Source organism: Lissotriton helveticus, chromosome 6, assembly GCF_964261635.1.
Source record: "Lissotriton helveticus chromosome 6, aLisHel1.1, whole genome shotgun sequence".
Lineage (NCBI taxonomy): Eukaryota > Metazoa > Chordata > Amphibia > Caudata > Salamandridae > Lissotriton > Lissotriton helveticus.
Genome location: NC_136067.1, coordinates 116,107,853 through 116,122,296, shown reverse-complemented (window position 1 = coordinate 116,122,296; position 14,444 = coordinate 116,107,853). Strand labels below are relative to the sequence as shown.

General features: G+C 46.5%; 1 protein-coding gene across 4 annotated transcripts in view; it reads left to right on the top strand.

The window, feature by feature from the left end:
- The window catches only part of LOC144762309 (exportin-5-like), a 949,573-nt gene that overhangs the window by 509,043 nt on the left and 426,086 nt on the right, over window positions 1-14,444 (top strand). For all 4 annotated transcript variants that reach the window (XM_078647462.1, XM_078647460.1, XM_078647463.1 and 1 more), the window contains exon 25: window positions 12,405-12,451. In XM_078647462.1, the coding sequence (XP_078503588.1) occupies window positions 12,405-12,451 (47 nt within the window). The remainder of the gene's footprint in view (window positions 1-12,404; window positions 12,452-14,444) is intronic.

Sequence of the window (14,444 nt, the reverse complement as noted above, 5' to 3'; positions counted from 1 at the left end):
ACATTTGACAAGAACAGGACGAACAAAAAACAAACTAAGTATTTACCCCTTCTAACCACTTCATTAGGATCCCAAATCTCCAGCCCTCTTTTTTTGTGCCTGTCTACCTTTTTTAGCATATATGGCACTCTCTAGTTTGCAAGTGGCCAGTAGCCTGGCCTGCCATTGTGCGAACGAAGGAGGGTTCAGATCTTTCCTATGTGAAGCCAGACAGATCCTATATTTAGTCATGGCAACGAATATCAGAGTGCCACCAGTCCTGCTCCTACTAGTATCATCTAGGCAGAGCATGATAACTGTAGGGGTGAGTTGTATGTCTTGTACCAATACTACTCCTAAAAATTGTTGAACTTGTTTTAATAATGGTTTTAAATTTGGACAAGTAGCAAACGTGTATCCGGTCTGCGGAAAACTCAAAGCATCTGGGACACAAAGTTCCCCTTCCAGTTCCCCCTTTTGCTATTTTGTTAGGTGTAATATAAAGAAAAAATCCTGATTTATAAAATTGGGCCTGTAGTTTGGATGACAACAGGTATTTATGACCTAAGTTCAGGGCTAAAGGAAAAGTATCCTGACAGGTATTCAACTTCAGTTGCCACTTTGCGTCGATTCTCTCCAGATCATCTGGCATTTTGGAGTTTAACTTTGAGTAAATTCCTCCAATCCAGGGCGTGTTAACTTCCTGTATTCTATCTATAAAATCTAGCCTAATAAAACCTGCTAGCCCACCAGTTGTATGTACTAGAAAGTCTTTAACAGCATGATAGAGGAAAATCTTATTCTCACTTAAATTAAATTGGCCCTTAAGCTCGTCAAAGGGCCATATCCCGTTTGGGGTTACCAAATCCCCCAATTTAGTTATTCCTGCTCTGTACCATTTCTGTAAGTATGAATTTTCAAATATTAATGGCAGCTTTGGGTTATTTTTAATGGGGGTCTAATGATTTAATCTACCCAACCCAAAAATTCTTCGGAAATTGGCGAAGACCCGGTATGCATTTATTAGGGTCTTAAACCGGACGCGTTTATAATGTCCGAATTCAAGCTGCCTCAATAGACACCACTTAATGCTTTCCCCCAATAGTAATGTGTATGGAGTTGGTAATCCTGTGGGCTCTGGGTCAGTATACTGTAGGACAGTTGCCCAGTAGTATAGCTTTAGATTTGGCAACGCCCAACCTCCTCTTTCCTTGGGTAAAGAGAGTAATTTATATGATCTCCTTGTACTTGAATAGGCCCAAATAAATTGACAAAAAATCTGTTTGAATAAGAGCAAGACTGTATCACTAAATTCCAGGGGGATGGTTCTAAAAAATATAATAGTTCCAGAAAAAACTTCATTTTTGACATTGCAGCGGCCAATTATTGTTGGGTGCAGATTATCAATTTTCTTAAGAGATTTTTTAATGTCTGATAGCGGAATCCGATTTTCCTCCACTATTAAGTCTGTGCTAGCCACGATGTTAACTCCAAGATACTTAGCTTTTGGGACTACTAAACTATCGGCCCACTTAATGTTCTCATTCAGGATTATCTGAGTTTTTGTTCTATTAAGGGCGTACCCATATAATTTCCCAAACTTCAGAGCTTCACGTTCCAAAGCCTTAATAGCGGATTTGGTGTCAGGAGTAACTACCGCCGGGTCGTCTGCATAGGCCATGATCTTAGTGTCTATGCCGTGCCTACTGACCGCCGCTATTTCTGGATTAAATTCGATTTTACCCCTGCCTAGTCCCGCGTGAGATCTCAATCAGTTCTGTAAGCTGTCCATTAATCATAATTCTGGCTATGGGATTTTTATATAAAGCTTGACTAGCCTGTAGTATCTTAGGTCCGAAGCCAGAAGTCCTCAGAACGTCCCAGAGGAAAGACCAGGAGACCCGATCGAAAGCTTTTTTAGCATCTAGTAATATTAATGCGATCGGGTCTCCTGAAATCCTAGCAGCGTCAAACAATGTGATTGTCCTCCGGACATGTTCTGTGGTTGCCTTTTTAGGGATAAACCTATGTTGCCCTCCTGATACCACACCCTCTATTTTGTTGGAAATTCTAGTAGCTAAAATTTTTGAAAATATTTTTGAGTCCGTGTTAATCAGTTATTGGTCTGTAGGAAGAGATTTCAAGTGGGGACTTATCTTTTTTGGGAAAGATCACAATTTTAGCTAGGGACCATGAGGGAGGCAGTGCAGCACCATTAAAGATTGAAACGATCACTGAGGTGAAGATTCCTTAATTTGTGGTAAAAAAAAAAAGCTTATAGAATTCTACAGGGATACTATCCATGCCGGTTGCCTTACCATCCGGTAAACTCGCATCGGCGGTAACTATCTGCTCCCAGGTGGGAGGATGCTCCATTTGTTCTTGATCCGCTAAGTTAAGTTTAGCCATAGGTATGGCTTCTAAATACTCTGCAATATCCGCTCTCCTGATCTCAGAGGGTCTAGTATCTTCTTCTGTATCCAATTCCCTATTAAACCCCCTAAAGGCCTTATGGGTCTTTTCAGGGTCATTCGTTACTCCCTCAGTGGTCGTGTGAATTGAGGTTATTGTATTAGCTGTTGACTGTTGCCTTATGGATAAAGCTAACTGATGTCCTATATGCTCCCCACACTCATAGATTTTCCCTCGGGTAGAAGCCCATCTTGCTGCTGTTCTTTCCGCAAAAATTGATCCTATCTCAGCTTTTGCTGCAGCTACCATGTGTTATGTTGTTTCTACTTCACCTCCTGCTTTGACTGTTAAAGCTAGTTTCATTTCCTCGGCTATCAGCTTATCTTGTAACCGTTTCATCTGCTCTTTCTCAATTTTATTCCTCCTGATTGAAAAGTGGAGAGTCTCCCCCCTGACCCCAGCTTTAAAGGTGTCCCACACCATCATAGGGGGGGCCGATCCCAGGTTTATCTTGAAGAACTCTCGGATCCAACCCTGCATGTATTCCTTATATTTACAATCATACAGAAGCGCTTTTTCAAAGGTCCAATTTGACTTCAAGACTTCAAACCTTCAGACCTTAGACCGTCTAGAGTTAGACTCAGCGGGTTGTGATCAGACATAAACCTAGGTGAGATATCAATATGGGATGAGTTGACCAAGGAAGAGGAAACTAGAAAATAATCTAACCTTGATAGTGACCCGTGAGGAGCTGAGAAGAAAGTGAAACCATCTTGTTCTGGTCTCTGTTCTGCCCAAACATCTGCCAATCCATGTGTGTTAATTAAGTTTAGCATGGCTTGAAACACATTTGGCTTTCTGCCTCTATATTTCCAGTTTGTATCAGATTGCCAGTCGCTTGGTAGATTTAAATTCAAATCCCCACAAAATAAAATGGGAAGTTGCCAGTGCACCAATTCCCCATTTACCCAGTTAATTACCCCTGGATCATCTAGGTTACTCCTGTAAATAGAGCAGATTGTAAATGCGTAATTTGGCGCAAGAGAACAGCCCATGATTACCCATCTCCCGAGGCCATCGGATTTAACTCCCTTTACCTTTAAAGACAGTCTTTGGTTAGCTAAAACTCCCACTCCTTTCACCCTTGCCCCTTAGGTTGTTGCCCCTACAACCTTGTATCCCAGTGTGTTTAGGAGATGTTTTTGAGCATCTTCAACGTGTGTCTTCTGGAGACAGATCAAATCAGGTCCTAATGACCGCAACAACCCCTGTGCTACTTTCTGCTTTTTCGCCGGGTGAATAAGACCACGGATATTTACTGAGACTATTTTAATTTTATTTAAGCCGCTCATTTACGGGGCTAAGGCCTCTCTTTGCTTATTCCTTTCTTCCATGCATCTTTCCCACACCCGCTCCGCCCTACAAACAAGCCCTGCATTTTTAATAAACATTTCACTCAAAACCTCTGTGCCCACCCCACTGCAAACTTTTGGTGTTCCCTCCCCACCCCTCAATTGAGCAGTCAAGATGACCTTGAATGATGGATGACATGTGTGGGTTCCAGCCACCAAGCCCTATATTTTTTTGTTGGCTTTCCTAACTCCCCATTAGCCCTAGGATAGCGATTCAGGTAGCAGTCCGCCAGAAAAAATATTTTTTTCTGAACCCTTCTGCTCAAGGTCTGTACACCTTATGCCCCAGAACTACGGTTAATTCACTCTCTTCCGACCTGTAATTTCTTTTAGAAGTTCTCCTGCTTTAATTTCTGAAAGAAAAACTCTAGTTGATCCATCAAAAAGAACTTTCAATCTGGCCGGATTCATTAAAAAGACTTGTTCCTCTTGTTGTTGAAATGGGGATATTAGCTCGCGAAGTCTCCATCTCCGTTCTACGGTTGTATGGTAAGAGTCTGGTTTTGCAAAAAATGTGATTCCATTTACTTCTTTCTGGGAATTTGGTCTAACCTTATCATATATCAACGGTCTTAAGAGGAAATTCCCCCAAAAAAACAAAAACACCCCAGGGCTTTTCATTAGTGCGATTGTCACCCCGTCTTAGCTTGATATTGAAGGGAAAACGATGGGCCCTTTGTATTTCTTGGTCCCAATTCCAGTTGGTATCTGTGGGGAATGCGGCTTGCAACAGTTTAATTATGAACCCTCGAGGATCTTCTCCTTCAACTCCTTCCGGGATCCCCAGCAGTCGCAGATTATTCCGGCGTTGTCTGTTTTCCTGCTCTGCAAGAGTCATCAGGTCCACTAGGCATGCCTCATGTGCACCCCCCTGCTCTTTAGCCTTAGCGGCTTCCACTTCTAATATCTCGGTTCGAGCTTCCACCATGGCTACCCGGTCTCCGATGTCTGTGCAGACCTTGTTTAGTTTCCTAATACTGCCTTGCAGTCTCTTAGCAGAGACTGTTTGACCGGGCTTCCTCCTGGAACAATTTGATAGAGTTCAGGATTGATGGCAAAGAAGGCACCTCCGCACTTTCCACCAGAGCCCTTGGAGCCGCCTGTAGTTGCTGTGCGCTGGGTGCATTTCCAGGGGAGAGTAGGCTAGGGATATCAGAATAATCCCATTTTAACTGGTTGCATTTCTTCCGTGATTGCCTTTTCCGTAGTACTGTGTTAGAGGCTTTGTTGGGGTCAATTTCTTACTCGCTATTGCCCTCTTCAGGCCAAACATCTTCACTTGATGAGGAATCCTCATAACCAGTATCCGTTGAAGATCCATCTGTTACTGAATAAAAGTTCTCGCCTATGAGATCTGGCGTCTGAGGTGGCAGGGGACCAGAGTTAGCTGGAGCTTTGGGCATCTCTCTATGATCTTCACTGGTCTCTCTGGGGATTAAGATCTGATGTAAATTAATCCCATCCCTCTCGCTTTGCGCAGTATCAATCTCTTGGAGGTCAGGTAGAAGCAGGGGAGTCTAAACCTGAAGGGGGCACTACATCTGTTGGAGCAACCACTCCTAGGACTGATCGCGGGGGGTCTCCTTGATCATTAATATTAGAGATGTTTTTTTTACCCTGGTTAGGAGACATGGCTGCACCTGTTCCCGCAGCTGTTGAGATGGACTTTAGCACTGCAAAATGCCTACTTATAGAGGGGGGGCCCCCAGTGCTATCCGGGCCTGCTTGCTTCAGCAAACAGGCTTTACTGGCAGTTTTTTTTATAGCCCCCAAGTGCCTTTTACCTTTTAGTGGTTGCTCTGTTTTCTCTCCTTCTCCCTGTGCAGAGACCAGCCTAGTCTTCAGGCTTTTCTGCCCCCTTATCCTCATGTTCCTTTTTTTCTACGCGCCGACTTCTCCCGACTACTCGTGACCTGAGCCGGATAAGTTTCCCGGGTGAATTCCTTAGGAGGCGGAGATCCGCCCGCAGAGTCCCGGACAATGCCTCACAAAATTCCGCCCACTGCCTGGCAGACGCGGAGTAAATCACAAAGCTGCACGAAAAACAGAACTCCGCTTGGCTCCGCGAAGTTCCTCTTAGCACAGCCGCCATGGGCATCAGCGGACATCAGTGGTAGTAGCAGCACCAACAACGGTCAGTTTCAGGGCAGCTACTGGATCGCCGAGCTTCAAACTCTTCCCAGCATGCAACTGTGGCAGGGCAGCTGGATCGCAGCTCCTCACACAAGCACCATCCCAGCTCTCGCTCCACCATCCCTGCTCTCGCACTTCGTTTTGTTATTATTAAATAGAGTGTGCACATTTAGAATTTTGAAATTGTGCTATTTCACCAAAGCCAGCCTCGTCCCCAAGGAATACAATTAATTTAATTGCAGCTCCTTTTTGCATTTCAATCTGTCCCTGTGATTATTTGCTTAAGCATTTACTTAAGGTCCCAACAACTTTGCTTTCATTTTTATGCAATGTTTTTATTTGCAGCTCCTTTTCGCATTTTTCACAGTCACCATTTGGCCCCTCCCGAGTCCGAGTGCACACTTGGTTGGCCCCCTCTCTGGCTCAGTCCATGGCAGGCATCCCAATGTGCTCCCAACCTCCAATCCTACCATCACTACTGTTAGGGAAGGCAACATTGTCTGCAAAGCATGCATCCAGCACAGGTTGTTTGCACTTATATTACAATGCTAAACTAACAAGTGTTAGCAGGAAACAGACCAGAGGCGCTAATGGGGCACAAGCCAGACAGAGCTACCCTCCTTGATTGATGTTTCCCTTCAGCGAAGAGTAAGTTTACGATTAACTCCAAACATTTCTATCCCGCATAAGCCTGTACTTTTTAATGGTTAATCTTTTCAACAGAATTGTTAGCGGGACAAAATCTTATCCACAATATGGGTTAAGGCTTGAAAAACAAACCATTAAATAAATTGATGTATTTTCAGGTCACGGTGCAGTGCCCCTACGACCTTTGTGTTTTGTTCGCTGTTCTGTTCGCTGCTGCAGGGTTCAATTAGCTCAGCTCAATTAGCTCAAATTGATGTGTTACTAAAAACAATAAAGAGGTAGAAAGTATTTGTTTTTACAATGGGCACGGTTATTATTTATGTTGGACGTTTGGATTTACTGTGACACTTTTTACATTATGCTTTAGCTGCTGCTCTCTTTAGCTTTTTTGTCTGTTTACAAATAGTGCTTTGGTGCATTAATTTCCCCTTCTATCCCTATTTGTCTTATATTAGGAATCACAGCCTAATGAACTCTATTTTTGACTCAGTTTTTTTATTCGCACACAGCAATATTTGATGTTACTTTTTGAGCGTCATTTCGTCACTCTATTTAAACTCCACACCCTCCACTCTCTTATTCTCTATACACCCTTTCTCTCTCTTTCTCTCCCACCCTCTCTAATTCTCTTTCTCTCCTCTCTCTCTCCACCCTTTATTCTCTGTATACCCTTTTCTCCTCTGTCGCTCCACCCTTTATTCTCTGTACACCCTTTCTCTCTTTTTCTCTCTCTCCACCCTCTCGAATTGGGTATTATATCTTCACTTTATTACTCGGCAACTCCACAGCATCACTCAGTATCATCACAGCATCAATCAGCGCAACCACAGCACAGTCAGCACAGCATCACTCAGCACCTCCACATTATCACTCAGCACCTCCACAGCATCACTTAACGCCACCCCGGCATCACACTGCACCACCCCAGCATCACTCTGCGCCACCCCAGCATCACTCTGCGCCACCCCAGCATCACTCTGCGCCACCCCAGCATCACTCTGCGCCACCCCAGCATCACTCTGCGCCACCCCAGCATCACTCTGCGCCACCCCAGCATCACTCTGCGCCACCCCAGCATCAGTCAGCACTACCACAGCATCAGTCAGTACCACCACAGCATCACTCTGGAAAAACAGCATCACTCTGGAACAAAACAGCATCACTGGAACAAACAGCATCACTCGGCGCCACCCCAGCATCACTCGGCGCCACCCCAGCATCACTCGGCGCCACCCCAGCATCACTCGGCGCCACCCCAGCATCACTCGGCGCCACCCCAGCATCACTCGGCGCCACCCCAGCATCAGTCAGCGCCACCCCAGCATCAGTCAGCGCCACCCCAGCATCAGTCAGCGCCACCCCAGCATCAGTCAGCGCCACCCCAGCATCAGTCAGCGCCACCCCATCATCAGTCAGCGCCACCCCATCATCAGTCAGCGCCACCCCATCATCAGTCAGCGCCACCCCATCATCAGTCAGCGCCACCCCAGCATCAGTCAGCGCCACCCCAGCATCAGTCAGCGCCACCCCAGCATCAGTCAGCGCCACCCCAGCATCAGTCAGCGCCACCCCAGCATCAGTCAGCGCCACCCCAGCATCAGTCAGCGCCACCCCAGCATCACTCTGGAACAAAACAGCATCACTCTGCGTCACCACAACATCACTCTGCGCCTCCACAACATCACTCTGCGCCTCCACAGCATCACTCTGGGTCACCGCATCATCACTCTGGGTCACCGCAGCATCACGCGGGGCCACCGCAGCATCACGCGGGGCCACCGCAGCATCACGCGGGGCCACCGCAGCATCACGCGGGGCCACCGCAGCATCACGCGGGGCCACCCCAACATCACGCGGGGCCACCCCAGCATCACGCGGGGCCACCCCAGCATCACGCGGGGCCACCGCAGCATCACGCGGGGCCACCGCAGCATCACGCGGGGCCACCCCAGCATCACGCGGGGCCACTCTGCGCCTCCGCAGCATCACGCGGGGCCACCGCAGCATCACTCTGCGCCTCCGCAGCATCACTCTGCGCCTCCGCAGCATCACTCTGCGCCTCCGCAGCATCACTCTGCGCCTCCGCAGCATCACGCGGGGCCACCGCAGCATCACGCGGGGCCACCGCAGCATCACGCGGGGCCACCGCAGCATCACGCGGGGCCACCGCAGCATCACGCGGGGCCACCGCAGCATCACGCGGGGCCACCGCAGCATCACGCGGGGCCACCCCAGCATCACGCGGGGCCACCCCAGCATCACGCGGGGCCACCCCAGCATCACGCGGGGCCACCCCAGCATCACGCGGGGCCACCCCAGCATCACGCGGGGCCACCCCAGCATCACGCGGGGCCACCCCAGCATCACGCGGGGCCACCCCAGCATCACGCGGGGCCACCCCAGCATCACGCGGGGCCACCCCAGCATCACGCGGGGCCACCCCAGCATCACGCGGGGCCACTCTGCGCCTCCGCAGCATCACGCGGGGCCACCGCAGCATCACTCTGCGCCTCCGCAGCATCACTCTGCGCCTCCGCAGCATCACGCGGGGCCACCGCAGCATCACGCGGGGCCACCGCAGCATCACGCGGGGCCACCGCAGCATCACTCAGGAACACCACAGCTGCATCATTCAGCGCCACCACAGCCTCATTCAGCACCCCCACAGCATCACTCAGCACCCCCACAGCATCACTCAGGAAGACAAAAGCTTCTCTCAGTACCACCACAGCATCACTTGTACTTTTTAATGGTTAATCCTTTCAACAGAATTGTTAGCGGGACAAAATCGTATCCACAATATGGGTTAAGGCTTGAAAAACGAACCATTAAATTAATTGATGTGTTACAAAACACAATAAACGGGTAGAAAGTATTTGTTTATACAATGGGCACGGTTATTATTTATGTTGGTCTTTTGGATTTACTGTGACACTTTTTACATTATGCTTTAGCTTTTTTGTCTGTTTACAAATAGTGCTTTGGTAGGTTGATTTTACCTGTTATCCCTATTTGTCTTATATTAGGAATCACAGCCTAATTGACTGTATATTTCTCTCACTCTGTTTTTTTTAATTTTATTTTTTTATTTGCACACAGCAATATTTGATGTTACTTTTTGTGCGTCATTTCGTCACTCTATTTAAACTCCCCACTCTGTTATTGTCTCTCTCCTTCTCTCTCTCTCCCTCCTCTAATTTTCTTTCTACTTAATTAACTCTCCTCTCTCTCTTTTTTAGCTTTTTATTCTCTCACCCCTTTATCTGTTTCTCTTTCAAACCCCTTCATTCACTCTCTCTCCCCTTCTTTCTCTCTCTGTATCCCGCACCACCCTTTGTCTGTACACCCTTTCTCTGTCTTTCCTCTTCACCCTCTCTAAAATTTTTCTCTATCCCCTCTTGCTCCACCCTTTATTCTCTCTATTCCCTTTCTCTCTTTCTCTCTTTCCACCTTCTCTAATTCTCTCTCTCCTCTGTCGCTCCACCCTTTATTCTCTGTACACCCTTTCTCTCTCTCTCCACCCTCTCTAATTGGGCATTATATCTCCACTCTCCCTCTTACTCGGCAACTCCACAGCATCACCATAGCATCAATCAGCGCAACCACAGCATCAATCAGAGCCAGCACAGCATCACTTAGTGCCACCCCAGCATCACTCAGCACCACCACATTATCACTCAGCACCACCACATTATCACTCAGCACCACAACAGCATCACTTAACTCCACCACAGCATCACTCAGCGCAACCACAGCATCACTCAGCACCACCACAGCATCACTCAGCACCACCACAGCATCACTCAGCACCACCACAGCATCACTCAGCACCACCACAGCATCACTCAGCATCACCACAGCATCACTCAGCGCCAGCGCCAAGTATCTATCACTAACTCACTCACACTAACTCACTCTCACTAACTCAATCTCACTTACTCACAGTAACAGCCTCTCACTTACAAAATCACCCACCCACCCACTCTCTCTCACTAACTCACTCTCAATTGCTAAAAAAAACTCACTCACTCTCACTAAGATACTCTCACTAATTACCATTCTCTATTTCACACTAACTAACTCTCGCAATAACTACATTTCCAAAACACTCTCAATAACTAACTCACTCTCTAAAAAACCTTAAGCATGTATCACTAATTCACTCTCTCGTACTTCATAAATCTCTCACTAACAAAATCTCTCTAGCAAACTAAATCTCTCACTGACTAACTCTCTATCATTAACTCTCTCTCAATAACCCTCTCTCACTAACTAACTCTGACCCTACCGAACTCTCACAAAAATATTGCTGGAAAACTAAAATAAATATCGCTAAAACACTAACTCACTCTCACAAAAAAATGTAATTACTCACTAACTTACTATCCCACTAACTCACTTTTTCGCCCACTAAATAATGAACTCACTCAATCTCATTCACTATCCCTAACTAAATCTCACTCTCAATAACTCACTCACTATCTCCCTCTCATTAACTAGCGAACTCTCTCACTAACTAAATGCCTCTATCACTCTCACTAAATAACTCTCTCACTCTCTCTATAACTCTCACTACCTCAATTACTAACTTACACTCTCACTAACTCTCTCACTCACTAAAAAACGAACTCTCTCAATAACTACCTCTCTCTCACTAACTCTAACTAAATCACTAACAAACTAACCTTCACCGTTCTGTTCTTTTTGAACACCCAAAAAAACAAGCATTAGCATAGCCAATAGGTCTCGCTTTTGGGACCTTATAAGTATTTAGTTATGCAGCACAATATCCTTGGTGCAACAACATCAACTGCTGCATGGGTAAACACTTATAAGGTCCCAAAAGCGAGACCTATTGGCTATGCCAATGCTTGTTAAGAAGGTTTTAAGAGTTGAGACAATCTCAAGAACAGAGAAGTTGCACCATTGCCTTTTAGGTTTGATCTGACTAAACAAGAGAGCAGGCTTGGTCATTCTTCACAATCTGTTGGCTCTTCTATCAGAATGTCTTTTTTTTGGGTCTTCTATTAGAGCGTCTCTTGTGAATCTGGGACTACATGAAAACTGTGTTCAACAACCCTCTAGAAAGAGAGATGAGATAGTTCATGATGGCCTTGATGGTGGACTTGCTATATTTTAAAGAAAAGATTGCTGTAGTTGGAGATAGGGGGATGAATGAAGAAAGTAAGTGGCTAAAGCACTCAGGTTTTCAATACCGGGCATTTCCCTGCATGTATTCTCTTTTAATTTGAGCTATAGTGATAGTTTGTGTGGATAAGAAATAAATTATCAGGAAATGATTGAGCTAAGCTGATTTAGTTATTGTTGAGAAACACTGAGGTATGGGATAGAACTTTTGATATGGGTAGGTTTTACAACCATGCTAAAGGAGGGAATTGACTCAAGAAAATAAACCAGTCCAGAAGGGATTGAGCCCAATGCACTGTGCCACCAGAAGGACGGTATCAAAAGTGAGAATGAGATTAGAGCTGAGTGCTCAAAATTGTATTGTTCTCAGACGAACGTAGTCTAGAATTGAATGAGGTTGCTGATGTGCATGCCAGACTTTTTACTCCCAACTTACAAAATTAAGTATAATATTTCTGTTGAAAAATAGTGTCTCACACACACTAATCCGTATACTGAAAGCCATTTAAACATTACTTCCAAAATAAATTCCAGTAGTATATTATTGGTCTGCTAGATGCAAACACACCATTGCCTCTATGTTCAGTGGTGACAAAGGTGCATTTAAATAAGGCAAAAGTTGTATATTTTGAACATTTTACATGTGGCTTTCTGTGTTTTCATTGTTTGCAGAGGCTGACTCAGAAGTGGCAGATCATCAACCAAAGGAACATGCTGAGGTAAAAATACAACATGAGTGCCTTGTAGTGTGCTGTGGTGTGTATGCTCAAGCCACCCTCATCTGGCTACCCAAGTTACTGCATGCATGTTTGCATTTAGAGGCTCAAGGCAATGGAAGCTTCACTACTGTCTTTAATGCTTTGCCTTCTTGTGCAGTCATGAGTTTTCTTTTCCTTGCCATCTACCTTTCAAAATACAGCACTGATGAAAAACATTCTCCAAAATCAAGGTAGTGTTGCAAATAAGTATGGTTGAGACTAACAGCCACAACTTAACTGTAGATGGTGAGATTAGAATACAAAAAACTTGAAGGTCAGATTAAGGTGTTTTTTTTTAAAAAATATATACTTGTTGGGGAAAGTGAATTTAGATTTTTGTTTTAGGTTCTCATTCTGTGTTATTTGCTGCCACTTCGTTTCTTATTCGAACATTCTTCTATCCACATTTCATTCATTAATGATTCCTCTAAGCCTCATACTATTTTTTGTTTTCTTTTTCCACTGGTGCTTCTCTAGCTGCTCCTCTTAGAGCTTGCTTATATTCTTTGTGTTTCTACCTCCCACGGCCCACCTTTATCCTCTCCTGGCATGGTTTGTCCTATAAAATAATAATTATTGCTTCTCATTCAGGGTGGTATTGTAGCATAGTACAATCCGAACAAACAGGGTGACAGAGAGAGCGGTTTCACGGGGTCCAGCGTACGTGCTCTGTTAGTATATCAAAAAAGAGAGTACGCAGTTCCCCAGTATTGAATTATTTTTAAACAGTTGAAACCAAGTGAGTGAAGGCACAAAGCAGTGGGATCCTCCTTGTTGGAACTAGAGTCCTCACACACCCAGCAAGCTAGGTGGCATGCTTCATCATATGGGCTCGCTCCTCGTCGGGTCGGCTGTGCAATACCTGACGGGCACCCATAAGGGGCTTGTGGTCGTGGGGTGGGAGCGGACCGGAATAACAAGCGTGGAGGCCGTATGTAGTAGGCTATCTTGTAGCCGAAGTTTATTATGGTACAGTATGTGGATGGTAAGGTACAGGGATAAAGAGAGTCTCAGTGAATTGTTGGTTCCTGGGTTCGGGTTATGAAGTCTTCTTGTTCCGAGGGTCCAGGGGGAGCTGTGGGTCTTGAGTGGAGTCGGGGCTGGTCGTGGAGGCAGCAGTCGGCTCGGCTCCTTGATGGTGGTTCCTCGGAGGGGGGGAAAAGGAGAGATAGAACGACGGCCGTTAGTACTGTCGGTCGCAATGAGGATATGAGACCGTTTCCTTCACCAGAGTGTTGGGGCTGAAACGAAGGTGAGGAAGGGGAGGGGAAGGCAGGAGAGGAGAAGAAACAGCAAGGTCCGGGTGTAGGGTGATTCCGGTTAAGGACGTGGGGGAGGGGTTCTTATTCACAGTTGTGATTGTGCAGCACACACACGTCTATATACAGTGCTCAGTGAAACGTGAAAGTGAGGGACTCTTATTATACAAGGGCGGTCTGTACAGGCTATTATTTACACAACACTCGTACCACCTCCTCTCTACACACCCGCAACACTGGTACTCACTTGGCCCGCCGCAACTCCGTCCTTGAGTTGCGGCCGCTCTCCAGCCTCCTCCTCTGGAATCCACCAGTCCTCCGTCCAGACCTCGTCTCCTGGTTCGGGTTCCTCTCTCTTCCCCGGGGGTTCTTCGCACGCCGTCTCCTGCCACGAGTCTTCCTGCTTGAACGCGGTGTTCTCGGTTCTTCCTGCTTTTCTGTGGTCCGCCTCCGGAAAGGGGGATGGACTTCCGGGGTCGCGGGGATGTTCTTCCGGTGGGTTCCGCGATGTGATTGGTTCCTGCAGCAAAAAAGAAAGGGGTGGAGTCCTGGTTGTTTTGGTTGTCCGGGCAACAGGGAATGGTGGTGGTGACCGGCCGGCGAGCCGTGGTCTCGGCGCGGCCGGGGCTGTGATCCCATCACAGGGCTCTTTAGCGGAGATCTTTGGTTCCTGCTGTATGGTGCCGTGGGTGTGA